The sequence below is a fragment of the Haliaeetus albicilla genome, chromosome 1 (genome assembly GCF_947461875.1).
Source record: "Haliaeetus albicilla chromosome 1, bHalAlb1.1, whole genome shotgun sequence".
Lineage (NCBI taxonomy): Eukaryota > Metazoa > Chordata > Aves > Accipitriformes > Accipitridae > Haliaeetus > Haliaeetus albicilla.
The window spans coordinates 53,933,177-53,951,794 of NC_091483.1; the positions used below are offsets into that span (position 1 = coordinate 53,933,177).

The following is an 18,618-nucleotide window of genomic DNA, read 5'->3' on the forward strand; positions in this document are numbered from 1 at the left end:
TATGTTGCTTCATCACCTCTGGTTCCTCTGCTTTATCGTTAGCAGAAACACATAGGCAAGACACTTGTAGCACTGTAAAATGCAAACCTGAACTACACGATTAGCAAAAGGAGACACAGAACACACGTCATTGATTAGATAACTTTGACTGGGTTATAGTTTAATAAGAATTAAAATGACATTAGTATAATAAACAATTGCACTTTAAAACATTTGAAAAATTAAAAAAGTACACAACAAATACCCCACAATTGTACATCTTATAGTTTTTATACATTACTGTATGAACATAGAGGTTAATCATATATAACCCTTGTCAGAAGAAATGGTATTTTGTGTGTATAAGTTACAAAAAATTGAGACAATATACTACATAGTGGTTTGTTCGGTTCTTAAAACATTTTTGCTGTTTTAAACTCAGTAGTACTGTTTTGGTTTTATTTTTACAGATTTCCAACACTTTATCAGAAATGGCTGCAACAAAGCTAAAGCAAAGTAACACTTCACTTCATTGGTATTTAGTGCAAATTTTTGTTAATTTAACATGAAATGTCACTGTTGAACATGTACACTTTAGAAATGTTTCCATCAAGTACTGTACGTAATACAGTTTCCATTATTACACTAGATACCTTTATGGTTGAAAAAAATCTCTGCTTTGAAGCTTTAGATTAAGACCATCCTTAATGAAAGCTCTATTCTATGTGCTATAACTGTTTTGTATTGGAAAATTGCATCCTTACGTCATGCACAATAGCACCTAATTTTGCTATGTGTTTCAGAATACCAGCATCTTTAATTCTTTAATCCTGATTTACTTCACCTTCTCCATATTTCTGCCTGGCTCCTTCTCCCAAGAAATAATCATAAAGATGGATTTCAGGCAGTTTACTTCTTGTAATTACAAATACATACTGCAGGCTTATAAACTCAGAAAAAGTGTAAATTTAATTTAAGATGCACTAATTCATGGTGCTAGCAGAGTAAAAATAATTATGGGCCCAATTCTTTCTTCAGATAAGCTTGCAGAGATTTTCTCTGAAGGTGTGAAGTATTTTTTTTTTTCCCCAAGCATTTGAGACCAGCATTGCCCCATCTCTGTATAAAACATTTTAAATACTTACATTATGGGTAAAAAGTTACTTTAGAGATTCTGGTTTTAGATACGAAACTGATGGCTTAAGCGACCCAAGAAAACCCATCTTGCTGCTGCACATCTACTCAAGCTAAGACATCCATTGTTTTTGTGCTATTGTAACCATGAAACTGAACTGTTGTTTTCTGTTTGGTGGGAAATAGAGTATTCAATAATTAATTTTGCTGACAAGCCCTTTTTGACTCTTGGAATGGGAGGATACGGCAGGTTTCATTCTGTTTTCTGCATAATTAAAGTGCTACTTCTCATGCTGCATACAGCAGTTTGGCTAAAATACTGCCATGAAACATATGTGGTATCATTCTATAATGCAATTTCTTCTCCTGAAAATGTCTCCCTTTATGATGTTGTAGGCTTAAAGGTTACTTTGAGCCTTATGGTTTTAAGAAGGAGACGTTCAAATTTGTTAAAAGACTTGCTTGTAAAACAAACTCAGATGTGTTACAGATTTATTTACTAGGGTGACTTTTTAAAAAGTCACCCTAGGTATTTCTGTGGGATGTTGAGGATAGTAAGATTTTTATTACACTATGGACTTTATCCTTTTTTGTAAGAGGGAGGGGGCAAACATTTCTATTTTAGTTACAAGAAGCAATAAAGTGTTCAATTGCCACAGCAGATACCTGAGATGGGGTAAGTAAACTTCTTTCTGAAGTGTTCTGGGTGTATTGGTCAAGGTACAGGGAGTCATCTGAACTACCTGAAGTTGCACGTGGAGTAAAATCAGGAAGAACGCGGAGTTAAAACTCCTGAGACTCTCACTGACTTAATGTTCAGTTCTCAGTTAATTTCAGTTCTGCAAGTCTTAACTCCTGTAGGAACTTACTGAGACAAATTCTACAGCTACATGAGCACAGGAATAGTTTCACTTATTTTAGTTCCAGTTGCTTGATTTAAAGTTGTAATCTGCAATCTTTGTCTCTATGCATCTTAAATATGGCCAAGCACAAACAGTGATGCACTTAAATAAACATTTGACTTCCTGGCTTCTTTCAGAAAACTTTCTGATTTTTGTTTAAATAATGGGGTTTTTGTTATGTAGGATGAATTGCATTCTTGCTAGGAGTGAGGGAATATAGACATAGTGTATTAATCCTATGATAAAAGAAATTACCTCAGCATTTGGATGGTACTGTCTTTCTACTTATCATTTGCAGGTAGAACGATATCTCCCAAAGTTCTTCGTTAGGGAAGAAGCTTTCAAATAGCAGGTAGAACTGACAGTTCATACAGTTTAACACTTAAAAAAAATTCAGGAATAAGAGAAGGGAACATGCATCTTGCCTTAATTTTCAACAATGGAGTGTTGAAAAAAAATTCTGAGATCTCCACTTAAGTATAGAGATCTAAAATTCCAGAACCGAATACCCGCAGAATGTAAGGAGCTTCTGAACTGAAGTTCTGGCCCTTATTATGATACTTGCTAAAATTTACATCCAGTATCTGAGCATTCTTAAATTTTTGAGAGAGTCTGGTTCTGAAATTTTTGCTGTGACCTCATTTAGCTATTTGTCAAAGCAATGGAATATATGACTTCAGTAGACTTTACAGTGAGCTAGAGCAAAATGGTAATCAGTTCAGTTTTCAGTCCTTCAATACATGCATTTTCAGTTTTGTCATGTGTAAAAAGCTGAATAAATAAAAAGAAAGCAATTAATAGTCAGCAATAGAGATGTAATTTTACAGTTTACTTTATGATCTGTGGACAGTCACTCCAGGCTTTTGCTTTCCTCTTGGCTAATGCAAGCCAGGCTGGTTCTGTTGACACAGGGTTAGCATCAGGCGTAGAGAATCTCTTGGCCACCTCCTTTGCAAGTGGGGTTGACGGAACAGAATCTGAAATTTCCACTGGTTTTGATGGGATGGGGAGGGGAAGAGAAAAAAACATTAGTTGCAGGATTCTAGAAATTTTGCTTCTTTTCTGTGAAGATGGTCTGATCTAATTCTTCATATTTATTCCAACCCTTTTAATTAAATCTTGCTTTTTATTGTATTTGCAAAATAATGAAGTTAGGAGGAGCTGAGTTTCCTTTTTCAGAGGTGACGCCAACTAATGTAACTCACAAAATAGGGACAAAATTTTCAGTCTCTGTGAGATCCAAAGAAATAATTTCCAATTTGTCACTCTTCTTTACATAAACTATTTTAATTACATCTGCAATGTAGCAAACAATGGGAAAACAAGCTGGTTTGGGTTTTTTTCTCTTTGGTAATGCAGCCACTGAACACATGTAACCCAACTGTATTCAATAAGATTTAGATTCCCTCTTCAGATTAGAGTTCTTAAATAAGCACAGAGAAGAAAGCAGTCCCATAGTTTTTCTGCCTCAGTTAACCACTCCCATGAGACTATCCTGAAGAAGAAATGAACCAGCTTTCTCCAATAGCTGTTTGTCACATTTTCTTTAATATGGTATATTTAAGGCAAACAGCTGTCTCAGCAAGAAAATGTGTTGAATAAGCAAATGATTCCTAACAAGCAGCTTTACAGAGCAGAACTGTAGAAACGTCAGGTGGAAAGACTGTTTAATTCTGAGACAGTGAATGCCGTTGAAGGCATAGAAATGAGTCCTATCTGAAACCTATGGAGTAACTCTAAAAAATCTTAATTACAAAATAACTCCTCACTAATCCCCCTTTACATGTTTTATTTTTTATGAGCCAAAACCCCTTTTTTGTTAAATGTTCAGATACAGTCCAAATTACTTCCTAGTTGCATTTTATTTTCAGGTTTAGAATGTTTTAAAAAGCTTTAAAATTGCATTGATGGCAAAATTTGTTTGGTTTTCTTTTTAGTACATCTTTAATCATGTATTTTTAGCTATAAGTAAATGAACAGTAGCAGCAGCTATTGCTGTAGACAGACACTTTGAAAAGCTAATTATTTTAAAGGTTATGGTAATTTTTGCTATTTTAAAGGTTATACCCGCTTATCAGTTCCTGTTGTACAAGATTCAAGTGCAAGTCTAAAGAAACACCCAAAACTTGAAGAAGTTGGTGTATTTCAATGTCCTTAGCAAAGGACTTGGCAAACTTTTATTTTAAACATGTTCTAGGCTGGTCTTCTGCCTTAAATGCTCCCCTAATTGTGGGATACCCAAATCACTGTCATCATCCATAATAAACCAATACTTGTATACCATATATTTGTGCAATTGATAATGGCTACCTGGCTCCAAACGTAGCCAGTAATCACACAGAAATCCAGTCACTCTTTCCTTTAGGGCGAACACAGTTCTATGCTTTCACTTTTGGTAATTCAAAATTGGTAATTCCTCCTGAATTTCCTCCTGAAATCTTCATTCTAGTGCAGACAGACCAAGGATAATTGGGGTTTGGCCCTTCTTTGATCTAGTTTGACATCATCTGTCGTGCTAGAGATTGACTTCTGCTAGAATGAACTATGTACAGCATAACATGACACTACCAAATCTTTGCCGGTAGGGCTGCAGTAGAGCCCCGTTAACAGGTTGACAGGAATGCCGTAAAGCTGCTCCAGCTGCTTGCCTCCAAAGCCAGTTTGGGCACTGGCAGCAGGCTAACAGGGAGCAGGAAAGTTTTGGGCAATCTATGCGAGATCTTAGAATGGTTTGGGTTGGAAGGGACCTTTAAAGATCATCTAGTCCAATCCACGATGTTGCAAGTAAAACAAGTTCTCAGGACTATCTGCATTGGCCTGCAGCTGCAGTGTGGACATACGGCTGCTGAACCAACTGAATATAGGCATGCGTACGGGTTGTTCGGCTTGGAACAATCTGTAATGTAGCAGTAGCACTGTTTTAGCCTTTACTATCAGATAAATTAATTACCTCATAGCTTTCAACAGTTGCATTTCATAGTTCTTGGCTTGGAGTACTACTGAATAGATTCAGCCGATATGTGTATTCACTTTCCAAGAAGCCCACGCTATTTACTGTGCAACTTGTAAAAAGGTTTCTTCAACACCTATCTGTACTCTTCTCCAAAACCTTTTGCCTAGGACTAATGTTGGCTAGAGAAATATTAGGCAAGTCTCTATTTCAACCATCACCACCCCAAATAGTATGCCCTTTGGGGAAGTATTTAAACCTGCCTGCTTTTTGAATATGGAATAGTTTCAGCTTAACTGAGGTGACAGATAAAGTAGTAGGTTCTGGTTCCAACCTTCCATACCAAAAATGTGACTGGGAAGGAGGCGGCCTAAATTCAAAGTGACAGGCTACCTTCAACTGAATTGATTAGTTTTTACATTTTTGGAATTGCAGTTGCAATTCACAGTAAGTCAAATCCCTCTAATGTGTATTAGTCATGTTCCAAAAATACTGTTGGATATAGCTTGGGGAGACAGCTTAATTTTTTAAGCTTGAACTGGGGCAATTCTAAGGAAATGCAGTAGTGCAGCCTTAATAACCTGGGGAACCTGATAAAAACCTGTTGAAATTCTATACTGTCAGCATAATGGCCAGCAGGTGAGACCAGGACAAGTTGTGTTGTTCCATGCTGAAAGCAAATGCATTTGTAATTCTAGGGGTAATATATGAGGAAAAAACAAATTCATTCACTTTCTCAAAAACATGCAATACCATTTCTGAAGTGCATTATTCCTCGAGTAAATCTGAATCTTTCACTGTACCTGTCACAGAAGTTGGAAGCGTGTTTGACTTTTTTAGCTGCTCCCTTCTTTCTAGTCTTGACACAGCAGTCTCAATTTTCTTCTCGTCTTCTTGAGTTGTAGATTTCTGCAGTGTGCTTGTTTTGCTGCTGCTACTTTTATTTTCTGGCTGATTACTTACAGCAGCCTAGAACAGAGACGGAAAACTGCTGAATGATAAACAGTCTGTCATGTAATGGCTACAAGTAAGAGATGTCACACTTGATGCTTTCATTCATCACCTGTCCTTTCCTTAACCTTCCTTTTTGGCAAAGGATGGAAACACGCTAATACTTCTAAAACTAACAGTTATTAGAGACTGTAAAAAAAGACCCACAAAGTTAAATTTGTCATGTTGTCATTTCAGTCAAAATACCGAACAGTTTGAGCCAGCCCTACCTGTTAAATACAGCACTGAAACACAGCGTGTGCATCTGTGGGCAACTTCACACCCACTGCTGTTTTCTTCCGCCAATTATCTACATCTGTAATTATGCATGTGTCCATCAGAAATTTGGGTCTTGTAACAAACAGCAAAATATACTTAGTTACCCCCATCATCTCCCTTTTTACTATCTGTGGTATCTATATACAGCATCACTGGTTTTGTAGCATCATGTTGTACTATAAGTAGAAGTGTTTTTCTTACTAACAGAAAACCATAGATAGTAAGTAGCTATTTAGAGAACAGGAAAGAAGTGATACTTGAATTCCGTGCCTGCTTTAGGCATTTGGATGTTCCACATGACAGTTCATTTCTTTCATTCATCTGCATTTTATCCAAATAATATGTTACAATAAAAATAAATTCAAACTTACTAATATTTACCTATATTCACTTATAAATGAGTATTCCAGCTGTTATTCCCCAAGCATTAAGGCTTAACATCAAGCTTTGAAAGAACCATGCTGCATACAATTCTTCTGTTCAATCAACTGTGCAGTGGTCATGCTTATGATCGCCATTAACTACCACCTGATATTAAGGCATCAGAGTTTACACTAAAATTGTCATACTATTGCACAGTATTTTCTCCCTGAGGTCTCAGTTTTGCAAAAAGGGAACTCCAAATTTTCAAACTACTTTTTACTCACTGTCATTTTAGCTTTTATGAAATCTTATAAACCAAACATTAAAAAAAAATCCCTTTCACATAATAAAACTAGCTAACAGTTATAATTATGGCATCAGTATTTCTAATGGGCAGGTTTCTAAAGATCATTTACATTTTCTTTAGCCAGCTTCTCTGCTTGCTTTGCCTCTCTGGCTTGTCTCCTCTCTTCCCTCGTAGCTTGCTGCTCACGAAACCCCTTTTGCTTTTGCAGCGCTAATGTAATCCAAAGTGGTTGTGAAGTTTCAACTTTCTCCATCAATTTAGAGCCATCTAAAGAGTGCCTGCTCTGGAGGACTGGCTTTTCTGAAAGAAAACATGAGAAGAATTGGTTAAGTAATGCACATCTCAAGCAAACAGGTACCATTTCTCTACCTTGTGAAAACTCTGGAGCTCAGCCCATTGAATGCCTTGCCATTCACAGACCTTTGTGGTCTTTATGTCAAATCCTGAAACAGTTTTTATGCCTCAGGAATAAGACCTAATTCAACACACTCATACAGCTGTCCAAATTTATCCTTTTTGTGTGAAAAAGCCTACCCCAGACACTTAGACTTCCAGCCTAATTTACTGCAAGTACTCACACTGCATGAGATATTTAGGTGAAAGTGATACATATGCATTGATTGTTTATAACTCTAATGAAAGGGATCCAGCCACTATGTACTGCAGTTCCCTGGTTTTCCAGCTGTAATTAAGCAAAGAAGAGTGTCCGAATTTTGGCCAGAAGAAGGAGGCTGAAATGATGTACTCTGTAAATGCAGCCCCTCTTAAAAAAAATTTTTTTTTTCAAATCGTCACTTGAGTATTTGACTTCCTGTAGCATGCATGAAACTGGGGCTAGCACCCAGTATAGAGCCGTGAGTGGTTGGGAGCAGCACTAGGGTGCAAAGGTGCTCCTGCAGAGCTCAGTGAGCATGGAAACGCCCAACTGGCCCGGGCCCTGCACTCCCAGACCAGCAGCTGTGCCTCTTAACTAGTTCCCATAAATCCTCATTGAAAAATGGGAGTTAAAGGAAAAGGTGTAAAAACTTGTAAAAATAAGCAGCAGTTCCACTGAGATATGGTTTTAGAAGTGTCTTGATGCTTGCAAAATTCAAGAATGGAAAAAATTGGGATTTCCCGATTAAATGCTGAATTCCTGCCTTGCTCTTTTGAGTGTGCTTGCACTCAAAGGGTGATTTTCACTCTTGTACAGAATACTATTTCAAGCCACAGGGGCTTTCAACCTTCCTCTGAAGAGCTACTATGGCTACCGTAATTGTTTCGATTACTGAAGAATGCCTCTGAAATGCAGACTCCTGCCTCCAGCTATATCGGGTTAGATAGATAGAGAATTTGCCAGTGGTAGGCACTATAAGGGGACCTAGATCTTAGTACTTTTTAACTTACATAATATTCCCCTAAAAAATAGATACAATGTAATGTAAATTATAAAAATTACTTCCTTTGCTCCAATGACACCATTACACATGGAACAGAGTCCATCATCTGACTAACTAGGTAATATCTCTGTCAAGGAAAAAACACACACACTTCAGCTACCTTCTTGAAATTAACTTCCGTAAGCAGGTCGCACTCGTCACACTGAGTTTATGTGTATCTGAATTAAACTGTGGGGATGGGAAGTCTCATTCATTCAGACAACCCAAAGCAAAGTAGTGGTACTCCACAGATAATGTGCCAAGTAAAAATTATATCTTAAGACCAAGTTTCTTCCTCTGGACCTCCAGTATTTCATTTTGAAAATGCAGACAATAACTAAATGACCTTTGAAAAATACATACCTTTCTTCAGTGGCTCAGGCTTTTTGTCATTTTTTTCTCTCCATGGAATACTTATAGATGGGAAAAATGACTTCTTTTCTCTGATTTCTTCCTCTTCATTTTTGTACTCATTGGATGGTGTGGACTGCACTGCATTTGCTCTGTCTTCTTTTCTCCAGCCACTGTCTGATTCAGCTTTAACCAACCTTTGCCCTAGTGTATCAGCTAGGTTTGATCTGTTCATTTTAGAGAGAGGAGACGATGGTGGTGTCTGGCTGGTGGGCTTTGGAGCTAAAGCAGGTTTCTGTGGGACCAGTGACTTGCATGCTGGTTTCTCATGAGGGAGTAAAGTGCTCTGGCCAGTGGCTGGTAGGACCACTGGTGTGCCTGCTGGTTGTGAAATCTCCACCACAGTAATTGAAGAGTCTTTTGAATCTTTCACATTACCAAGGACGTTCACTCTCCCTATGCCAGAGGATGTACTCTCTTGCGGAGCAAAAACAGCGGACTCTTTCTCACCTTCTGTTGTAACTAGTGGGTCAGGCAAACCATCAAAACTATCTCCTGCACTGTATCTTTTCTTTTTCCTTTGCTCAGCCTGTTGATCATAATGGAAACGTAAAGAGTAGTTTGTCCTTCGTAACTTTATCCCAAAAGGAGAAACATTTTCTTCTCCGTTTGGTGCTGGTTTATCTGCTTTTTTTGTGCTGTTATTCTGCTGATTTTCCTGAGCACCAGGAAGTTCTGCCTGGGGTAATTCTTTACCTGGAGAATGAGGAAAACTTGGAACAAGGAAAGATGGAAGATCTTTTGCAAATTTACAGCCTTCTGTGTTGTCTGTCATTTCACTATGGGTTTCCATTTTCTCCTTAGCCTTTTCAGCAAAGTTATCCTTAAAAGTAGAAGCCTCATCCTCCTTTGAGTCAGCACATGAGCCAGTGATTCTTCCCACTGGTTCATTGCCTTTTGCCACACTTACATTCTCAGCATCTGAATTGGTTTTTGAAGCTTCTGAAAATTTCTGCCATGCTGGTGTTATTGAGAACTTCGCATTGGCAGAGAGAGTCTTCCTCAAGTTGCCATGTGGAGCACCCCGTCCTCGGGGTGTCCAGTCGTCACTGTGTCTGCAGACACTTACTCGATCTCTCTCATATTTGCTGTTTTCTGCGTTCTTCAGGATTCTGGAGCGGATAGAGGCCCACTCAGCTAGTACGGCCTGGTTGTTCGATGTCTCTTGTGCATATTTCATTTTACTGCTGCTGGGCTTGGGATCCTGGTTTTTTTTCTGGGCCTTCTCTGGTGAAGGAATGTCCACATTTTTTCTCTCTTCTGTTAAGCCAAGTAACGATTTACAAGCCGTGTCCTTTATCTGGTTCAAGTTAACTGCTGTGCCACACAGCTGTGCTCCAGTAACCAAAATAGCTGTATGGGGTACACACACAGATGATGGGAGTGTATGGGAGCCCTTGCTGGCAGTGTGCATCCTGCAGTCTTTGATGGATGGAGAAGAGAGTCCTGCTCCTTTGATGGGCATGACTGGACTCAGATTTACTTTCTGAAATATGATCTGTTTATCTCCAGAAGACACTTGAAATGTGAAGGGTCTGGATGCAGTTTGTCTTTCATCTACCTCTTGCCACCGAAGCTCTTCCCCTATTCGCTTTTGCTCCTGCGCCTCAACTTCTCTCTTCAGTTTCTGGGCTAGGCCGCCTTCTGCTGTTTTATTCCCTTTTTCTGGCTGTTTGAGTTTTTGGGATCTTGATCCTTCTTGGAGCTTCTCCTCTAGCAGATGCCTATCAGCCCCTCCAGAACACAACTGATCCTTGTCCTGTTGCTGTTCCAAGGATTTTTCTTGTTGGTTTTGCTGAAGATTTTGTCCTTCTGTGTCTACCCTCTGCTCTTCCAGCTTGTTCCATTCTTGTTCATTTTGTTCCTTTTGCTGCTTCAGTTCATCTTGTTGCGCACTTTCTGTACTTTCCAAGTGCATTTGTTTTGTGAGCTTGTGTTTTCTCTGCTCTTCCCGTTTCTTTGTCTTATCCATTACATGCTGGGGTTGTTCCTTCTCTGTCTTTTCTCCTTTCTCCTTCAAATGCAGCCTTTGTTCCTCCTGTTTTTTCTGTTGTTTGAGGCTCTCAGCTTCTTTCTCCTGCTTCAGTTTTATTTCAGCTTCTTGAAGCTCTTTCCCTTCTAGCTCTTGTCTCTGTTTTTCTTCCTTATTTTTTCCCTTGAGTTCTTTTTGGCCCTCCAGCCAACTTCTTTCTTCTTCCTCTTGACACTGTTTTTCAATCACATGTTGTCTTAATTCTTCCAGCTCTAGCCGCTTCTGCTCCTCCAGCTCTCGTCTCTGTTTCTCCTCAAGCTCCTTGCGCCCCTGCTCTTCCCATTCCTGATGCCTCTGCTCCTCCAACTCCTGACATCTCTGCTTTTCCCATTCCTGGTGTTTCTGCTCCTCCAGCTCTCGTCTCTGTTGGTCCTCCCGTTCCTGGTGCTTCATTTCCTCCAGCTCTTGTCTCTGTTGCTCCTTCCATTCCTGGTGCTTCTGTTCCTCCAGCTCTTGTCTCTGTTGCTCCTTCCATTCCTGGTGCTTCTGTTCCTCCAGCTCTTGTCTCTGTTGCTCCTTCCATTCCTGGTGCTTCTGTTCCTCCAGCTCTTGTCTCTGTTGCTCCTTCCATTCCTGGTGCTTCTGTTCCTCCAGCTCTTGTCTCTGTTGCTCCTCTTTTTCCTGGCACTTCTGCTCCTCCAGCTCTTGTCCCTGTGGCTCCTCCAGCTCCTTCTGTGTCTGCTTCTCCAGTTCCTGCCAACTCTGCTCTTCCAGCTCTTGCCTCTTTTCAGCCTCCAGCAGTCTTCTCTCCTCTTTATGGCATGTTTGCTCTTCTGTTTTCAAAGATGTCTCTCCTTCAAGGAGATACTGCCTCCTCTCTTCTTCACGACACCTTCTCTCCTGCTCCTTCTGCACCTGCTCAAGTTCTTGGCACCTTTGTTCTTCCATTTCTCTTTGTTCTTCCATTTCTACAATCTGCCTTATTCTTTCAGCCTCAAAGATCCCCCAGTGATCTTCAATTCTTTTCTCCTCTGCCAGCTGAAGCTGCTTCTGCTCATCTCTGTTCTGGATTAGCTTGTCTGCTATGATGTGTCCATTATAACCTGGGTATCTGTCGCCATACAGCTGAGTTTCTAGGTCCTCTGGCTCAAATTCTGTTATCGTTAAACTTTGTGATCCCTAAAATTGGGAGACAAGTTTAGAGTTACTGAATATTGCCTAATGGCTTGTTATTCTTTACAGTGAACGTCCAATCAGTTGCAAATTAAAAACAACTCTTTTTTTCTTTTTTTTTTTAAACAATGATTTAGATCCAGAGCCAACACACCCATGCCAATTTATGGATCACATCATCATAGATCCCATGCCTCTCACCTATTTGGGTGATAGCCTTTAAAAGAAAGAAAACATCCCAACAGTGATATCAGTATAACGCTAAATATTGAATCACCATTTGGTGTACACAAACTAATCCAGGTTGAGATCTGCCATTTCAAATTTACAGAAACTCAAGGAATAGAGCACAAGTTTCATATGCCTGTTCTACTACTTGGAACTCCATCCTTTAATCCTGAAATAATTAGCACCTACTTAAGGGCATCGTTTTGCCAGTTCTTTCATGGCAAATCTAGCTGTTACTTGCAGAGACAGAAGCTGTTGCCTGCAGAAAAGAGCTCTGCAATGCTAGCTGGGATAGAACACTGCTCTGGGAAACACAATTTGGTTACTTTTCACAAATTCTGAGCCAGTGTATCTACCTCATTAGCTGTGCTGAGACTCCCATTCTATTGCAGGAACTGTGGGACCACACATGGGCAGAGAACCTAGAGCTCCCCGGCAATACTGTACTGTACTGAGACGTGCTAACTGCTGACTGGTTCTCTGTGCTTGCCCCACAGCCCTGGCATGTGGTGCAATACCTGCAATAAACTAAATGCAGATCTTCACAGCTTACTCCTTGTCTCTGTGGCGACATGGTCTGAAGGTGAGCTGCACCTGAAGAGTGCTTCCCAGCACCTTCCTTGAGGAAAACAGCTCAGCTAATGCCCTGTCTATCTATCATTTGTTGAGCCATCATTTGGCTCCAGTTAAACGTTCTGTATAAACAAGAGGTTTAAATTTAAAATTTCTTCATTGCAAGAGTGATAAATGCAAGTACAATGGTGCGGAAGAAAGGACAGTGGCCTCTCCTGAACCCTGTATTAGTTGAATAGTCTTGTCCCATTTACAAGCACTAGTAAGATGTCAGCATAAAACCCAAAATAGCCATGCAGTTAGTGTACAAAGCTAGGATTTGGTAATTCACGCTGTAGCAAAAGCTGCATTACTTAAGTCTTATTCTTTCTTATAAGAGAATGATACTATCACTGTCAGAACTCGTGCCACTTTTAGAGAATCTAATTTTTTTCCCAACCAAATTTTGCACTATCTGATTGCCTATACCAGAGCAGCATTAACAGTGGCAGATATCCTTTGGACCTTTATGGCCTGAATTTTTTACTAGAAAAGCTAGACTCAGAAGCTCTCTGAGTGTAAAATTCTAGTGGAAGTACTTCAGGTGCAAGTACATTTGTCTCAACTGGCTATGTTAAAACTTCTTTGCATCTTCTGTCCAGCTAGGGTTTCATCTTTAGGTCTCTATCTTGATTTCAAGACAAAATGAAAGAAGCATGCATTTTGTTTTGCCTTGAAGACATGAGATTTGTTGAAGAAGCTTTCAATACCTGTCTCTAACAGTGTTAATCACATTTTAAGACAGTCCTCCGCCTATAGCTACTTCTGGTGCACTCAGTTACGGTTATTTTGTACCCAGCTTCAAAAGCAACCCCCCTCCTCTCACTGTTTGACCAGTGATTCAATACCTTTGTCAATCTCTTGTGCTTTCTTGACATCCTCTGTTTTTTTGGCTTCACTGACAGCTTGTGTTTAGCTGCACTGTTGTCTAGACGAGCAACAGCCTGGGGAACTGCATCCAAATTGATTGTTTCAATTGTGCCAGAACAGGAAAATTGTCTTTTTGGCCGCGATGATTTGACTGGAGTGACCTGTTTGTGTTACAAACACAAGAAGCTATTATTAAGCTATTTGTTCCATTTAAATAAATAAACAAACAAATATCCCACCCCCAAAGCCTTTTCAGTTTTGAATTCAAAGGAGTTATTAGCAGAAAAGACTTTAAATCCTGTTTTTCCATCATACAAATCATGAAGTTTGGACATGAAAGTTACAGCTGTAATATTTTCCCTATTTCCAGTACTACACATTTTTATACTTTTCACTTAAAAACTACTTAGACCATTCTAACTAAGTTTTTTCACAGTTTAGCTCCACTCTGAAGTTGTTGGGATTGGGAAGGACAGGGGTGGAGTTTTAAGCAACATCAAACACTGGGACATTTTAATGTTTGCTTACCGTGGAAAAAATATCTACATCTTTAAAAAATTTAGATTGTACACTTTAGGCAAGACCAAATCAGATTGACTTATCTAAGCATTATAATAGAACAGCTACAGAGCTGTACTCTCTGCATGGGAGATGATCACAGTATTGGATCTCAGACTGGCACAGTGCCTGCAGAAAACCTTCCTCCAAAGTCATGTGGAGTTGTCCAAGCTGGCACCAAAGAACAGCAAAAAATAAAATAAGACAATGCTGGCTTTGATTGGTGCTTTTTTCTCTTGCGCTTCAAGTATTTGGGTTCAGAAAGTGCAAAATACAAGCAAAGTGATTTAGTGAGACTCCTCTCATGAATAAATACAGTGGAACTATATGTCTAGACATTTAAGAGTGAGCCTGTGATCAGTCTCTCCCGTAAGTCACTGAGCTATCATCCTGAGACTTGTATTTGGCACAATCCAAGTGGAAAAAGAAGACAGAAAAAAAAAAAAAAGGAAGGGAGAAAGCATCTTCTGTAAGGAAAGAAAATCACATACATTGTTTTCAAGACAGCTCTGTAATCTTCGGAAGGTTAAACATATGCTAATCAGGGAACCAATTACTTAAAAGCTGATGGAACATTTTGCATATGTTTATTGAATTACATGTAAGCATAACAAAGTAGTAGAAGTATTTATGAAAATTATGGCTCTATGATTAATACATCAAATGCAGGAATGCTACAAGACTGGCAGAGAGCGAGTTCTGCTGTCTCCTGCAATCAACTCTTACAGATTTCTCAATCTTAGTTATTGCTTATTTACTAGCCCCAAAACTGTGCAATGTTCAAAAAACCGTGGGTGGTGAATGAAACAAGGAAATATGTATTAAAGCAAAAACTGACCGTTAGGCTTCTAATAACTAATATTAGCAAGTAACTCAGTGCAAACCAAGTGTAAGTTTTTTTACCTTTTCTTCCGCTTCATGTCCTGTTCCAGGCAAACTCATTGTTCTCAACAAATCTGGAGTGTCAGTGGACTAGAAAACAAGAAGATTACCATAGCTAGATATTAAAAAGTAAAGGACCTAATAAATATGGTTCAAAGGACTTGTGAAATCATGCATATTAGGGAAGATTTTTACCCCATCTCCTGTCACTGCAGGATTGAAGGATAAACAATTCTTGTTCCTAAATGCTATGAGTTTCTCTTTGCTGCTCCTTGAATTACTGCTGTCTATACAGAAGCAGTTGTTGCTACAAGACACTACAAAAGGCAGAACACTCACGCTTCCTTAACAAGATAACCAGATTCCAAATCCAAAGAAAGAGCACACCTTTGTAGGATTTCAATCAGCTCTTAATAACTATTTTCTCCCGACCTACACCTAAGGAAAAAAATATAGGAACCTGATCAGGCATTACGTCTGCTGCAAGGAGTTTCAACTCCAGGTTGTTGATGACTCCGCTTCCTATAAAGCAAACCAGCCCCCCCCCGAGCAATCAAAGCCTATCAGTCACTAGGACTCCTTAGCTACTGTCCCTCTCCAAGCCATCTCACAGGAAGGGATTTTGAAGGCACAGGGGTTGAAGTAGCATTTGTGACACCCAGAAACTCTGGTTTTAAGCATTATATCACAGTATTACTTCGTAAGCTAATGAATGTTGGGATCACAAGTGCACGAGGTGCACGCAATTGGTAGTATAAAGCCTAAAAAATCAGCTTTACAAATATAGGTTAAATGAAACCCAGAACTCCTGCCATCAATCCAAGTTAGTCAGGAAAATCAGAAGTCACAAAGCAACACAGGAAACCTGTTTGAAGTAGAGCAGCGCTATGTGGTCCTGGCCACCAGCTCCTGACAGAAGCCACCCCATCACCCCAGGACCTATGCAGATAAACATGCAGAGGAGTTACAAGGCCACCAGCAGAGACAGGAGCAGAAACAAGGCAAGCTGCAGTGCACCAGAAATCTCTGATAAAGCCGGTAATGAGGAGCGTGCAGAAAGAGAAAAGGAAAGTACCAAGTGTTCTGGCTGACCCTATGCATGTAGCATTGGTTTGTTTGTGTCTACAATCTCCTCTGAGTAGGGATGTTTGTTCCTTCGGTATTTGGAAAAAGATTTATGCAAAGGGGCATTCATTTGGTTTACAAAACATAATATTTAAAAGAGTAGGTGGTGAAGACTGAATCTCTCCCTTTTTATTACACAAAGATACTTTAGTGTTTTTTTAGTGCTGGAATTATTTTCCCCTTTGAGCTGGAGGTCTCTAGGTGACATTCAGGTCTCCTGCAGGACAGAGCAAGAAGGCTTTCTGCAGAGAATCTGTGTTGGTCTCAAACATAGAGTCTCGCCTAGTACCAGGGTACAGAGCCAAAACCTGGCCACAGTGCCAGTGCACTCTTTGTGCCCTGAGGCACGCAAGATGCTCTTGATTCACCTTAACTGATTGCTTCAGAAGGGAGTGTTTGTGAAGCGGAAAAAAATATACCTTTACTTTGGCTTCATTTTTATCCTCCCAGCCTGCAGAGGAAGAGGCGTGAGTGTGCGGGTCCTACCGAAACGCCTGGCTCCCTGACAAATCCGACCACAGCCACAAACGAAGTGGTCACAGAGGAGACCCTTGAAGACTGATAAAGACTTTGGGCCACCTCAGCCATAAATCTCCTTTCTGTGTGTTTGGCTGAATATAGGCATTAGCTGCAGAGGACACTTAACTGCCTTTGCCTTTCACATGAGCGGAGGCTCAGTGTCCCTCCACGATCTTAAGGGCTGCATGTGCATGGTGGGTTGCTGCTTGCCTTCCCCAAGGGTTCACGGGCACAAAGTCAGCCTCCCCTGGGCAGGGAAGGATGTCCCTCTGTCCCCCACGGTCCCTTCAGCCATTACAGTGACACACAGAACCAGTCTCGCCTTAGAGGATTTCCAGAGAGCTTCCATCACTGTGTTTCTTCACTGTCTAAATGAGACCTTTCTGGACATGAACGTGGACATTGAATGCCCACAGTTCCTGGTATCAAAATCTTCATGGATAATTTGAGTAATTATTTGAATTATACTGGAGATCTGGATTTAGGGAGAATTCTCAAAATGTTTCTCCCCCCTCTTTGCCTTCGGTTCCCATCCATGAGAAACATGGATATTTACCCCAAGACCCAGGATTTTACAGATTTAAGCTCCAGACCCCTTGCGTTTTGGAATTATTTTCCTTTTTACCATTTGACGCCGTGTACAACCTTGCATGCTGGGAAGTCCATATTTCAAGACATTTTCTGTCTCAGAAAAATTCCCTATCTTCTAGCTATACTGCCAAGTGATGTCTGCACTGATGGAAGTTCAGAGCAAACGTTCAAACCAGTAATTCTGTGGGACCTGGCTCAGGATGCCAAGAGCACACGCTTCTCACCAGTCCAAGAAACACAAGCTGAGAGATCCCACCCACATAAAACAGCCCGCTGAGCTCAGCTACGCCTCACTGGAGACATCTGCTATGCCCCAGTGGACTTTACTGTTTTAGTACTGCTATAAATGCCATGAATATGTCGATTTAAAGTGCTTACTTTATTACCACTGTCTGAGATCACAGTGTCCTGCTGAGTCTCAATCTCCATGGGGCTACTGAGCAACACATCCTCTTCTATACTAGTGTTTGCCTCCCCCATCGTCCTCACAGAAATTGTCATTTGTGGAGGCTGCCCAAATTTTATATTCTTGGCCAACTGTTGCTGAAAAACAAGGAAAGAAAATACAAAAAAAAAAAAAAAAAAAAAAAAAGGTATTTATACTATCAGCAAAACAAGCCAAGTCTAGCACGTGCCCCTTCTCCACCTGAAAGCTGCACAGAAACATTCAAGGCAACTTCTGACTCTGGACAAAAAAAATCAACTTGAGGCTCACATTGCTGCAACATGATGGGCACCCCCTCTTTTTTCTCCCCACAAAGCGACCAAGGTCAGGAATTTACTGCATGATTTCTGATTTTGGATGATCAACTTGAGTTCTTGTCAATGTTGCCAAGTTTTGCAAACTTACTGTGAATTTTGAAACATTCCTTCTCTTTTTTTAATCTATGTCCTAGGTTAAGACTTTGTTTATAAAAACTAATTATGAAGCCTTACTATTGCAAAGAAATAAGATTATGAGCCAAGTGTACACTGAGAATCTAAAACTGCCCCAAAAGGCAACCTTTTTCTTCTCCAGCCCCCAAACCCTGCATCTCATGCATCTGTCGTTCTTAAAAGATATCCTTATTGTAATGTTTAGTGACAAGTTTTAAATGTTAAGGGTTTGGCATAACCCTGCCTTAGAGGAGGCAAATTCTCCAAGGAGGAGAAACCCAGCTTCTTTTAGATGCTTGATCTCACAGTAACAATACACAAACTCATGTCTGCTCATGCTCACATGCACTACCACATCACTGCTTTTGCACAAAGAAGTTTATGCAGGGGACGTGCAGTAAAATGAATGGATAAAAGAGCTTTCCCACCATTTATTTTCCTTGTTGAAGTAGTTTTCTCTCAAGGATTACAAGAAAGTA

General features: G+C 40.0%; 1 protein-coding gene across 4 annotated transcripts in view; it reads right to left on the reverse strand.

Annotated features, from left to right (window-relative positions):
• Positions 1 to 134: 134 nt before the first annotated feature.
• CRACD (capping protein inhibiting regulator of actin dynamics) overlaps positions 135 to 18,618 on the reverse strand; it is a 139,801-nt gene continuing 121,317 nt past the window's right edge. For 3 of the 4 annotated variants that reach the window (XM_069789616.1, XM_069789590.1, XM_069789600.1), the window contains 7 exons: positions 17,642 to 17,806; positions 15,050 to 15,118; positions 13,567 to 13,749; positions 8,686 to 11,884; positions 7,014 to 7,204; positions 5,769 to 5,934; positions 135 to 3,004 (listed from right to left, as the gene is read on the reverse strand). In XM_069789616.1, coding sequence (XP_069645717.1) covers positions 2,844 to 3,004; positions 5,769 to 5,934; positions 7,014 to 7,204; positions 8,686 to 11,884; positions 13,567 to 13,749; positions 15,050 to 15,118; positions 17,642 to 17,806 — 4,134 coding nt within the window. In that variant the 3' untranslated portion in view covers positions 135 to 2,843. The remainder of the gene's footprint in view (positions 3,005 to 5,768; positions 5,935 to 7,013; positions 7,205 to 8,685; positions 11,885 to 13,566; positions 13,750 to 15,049; positions 15,119 to 17,641; positions 17,807 to 18,618) is intronic. The other variant, XM_069789607.1, reaches the window with a different exon arrangement.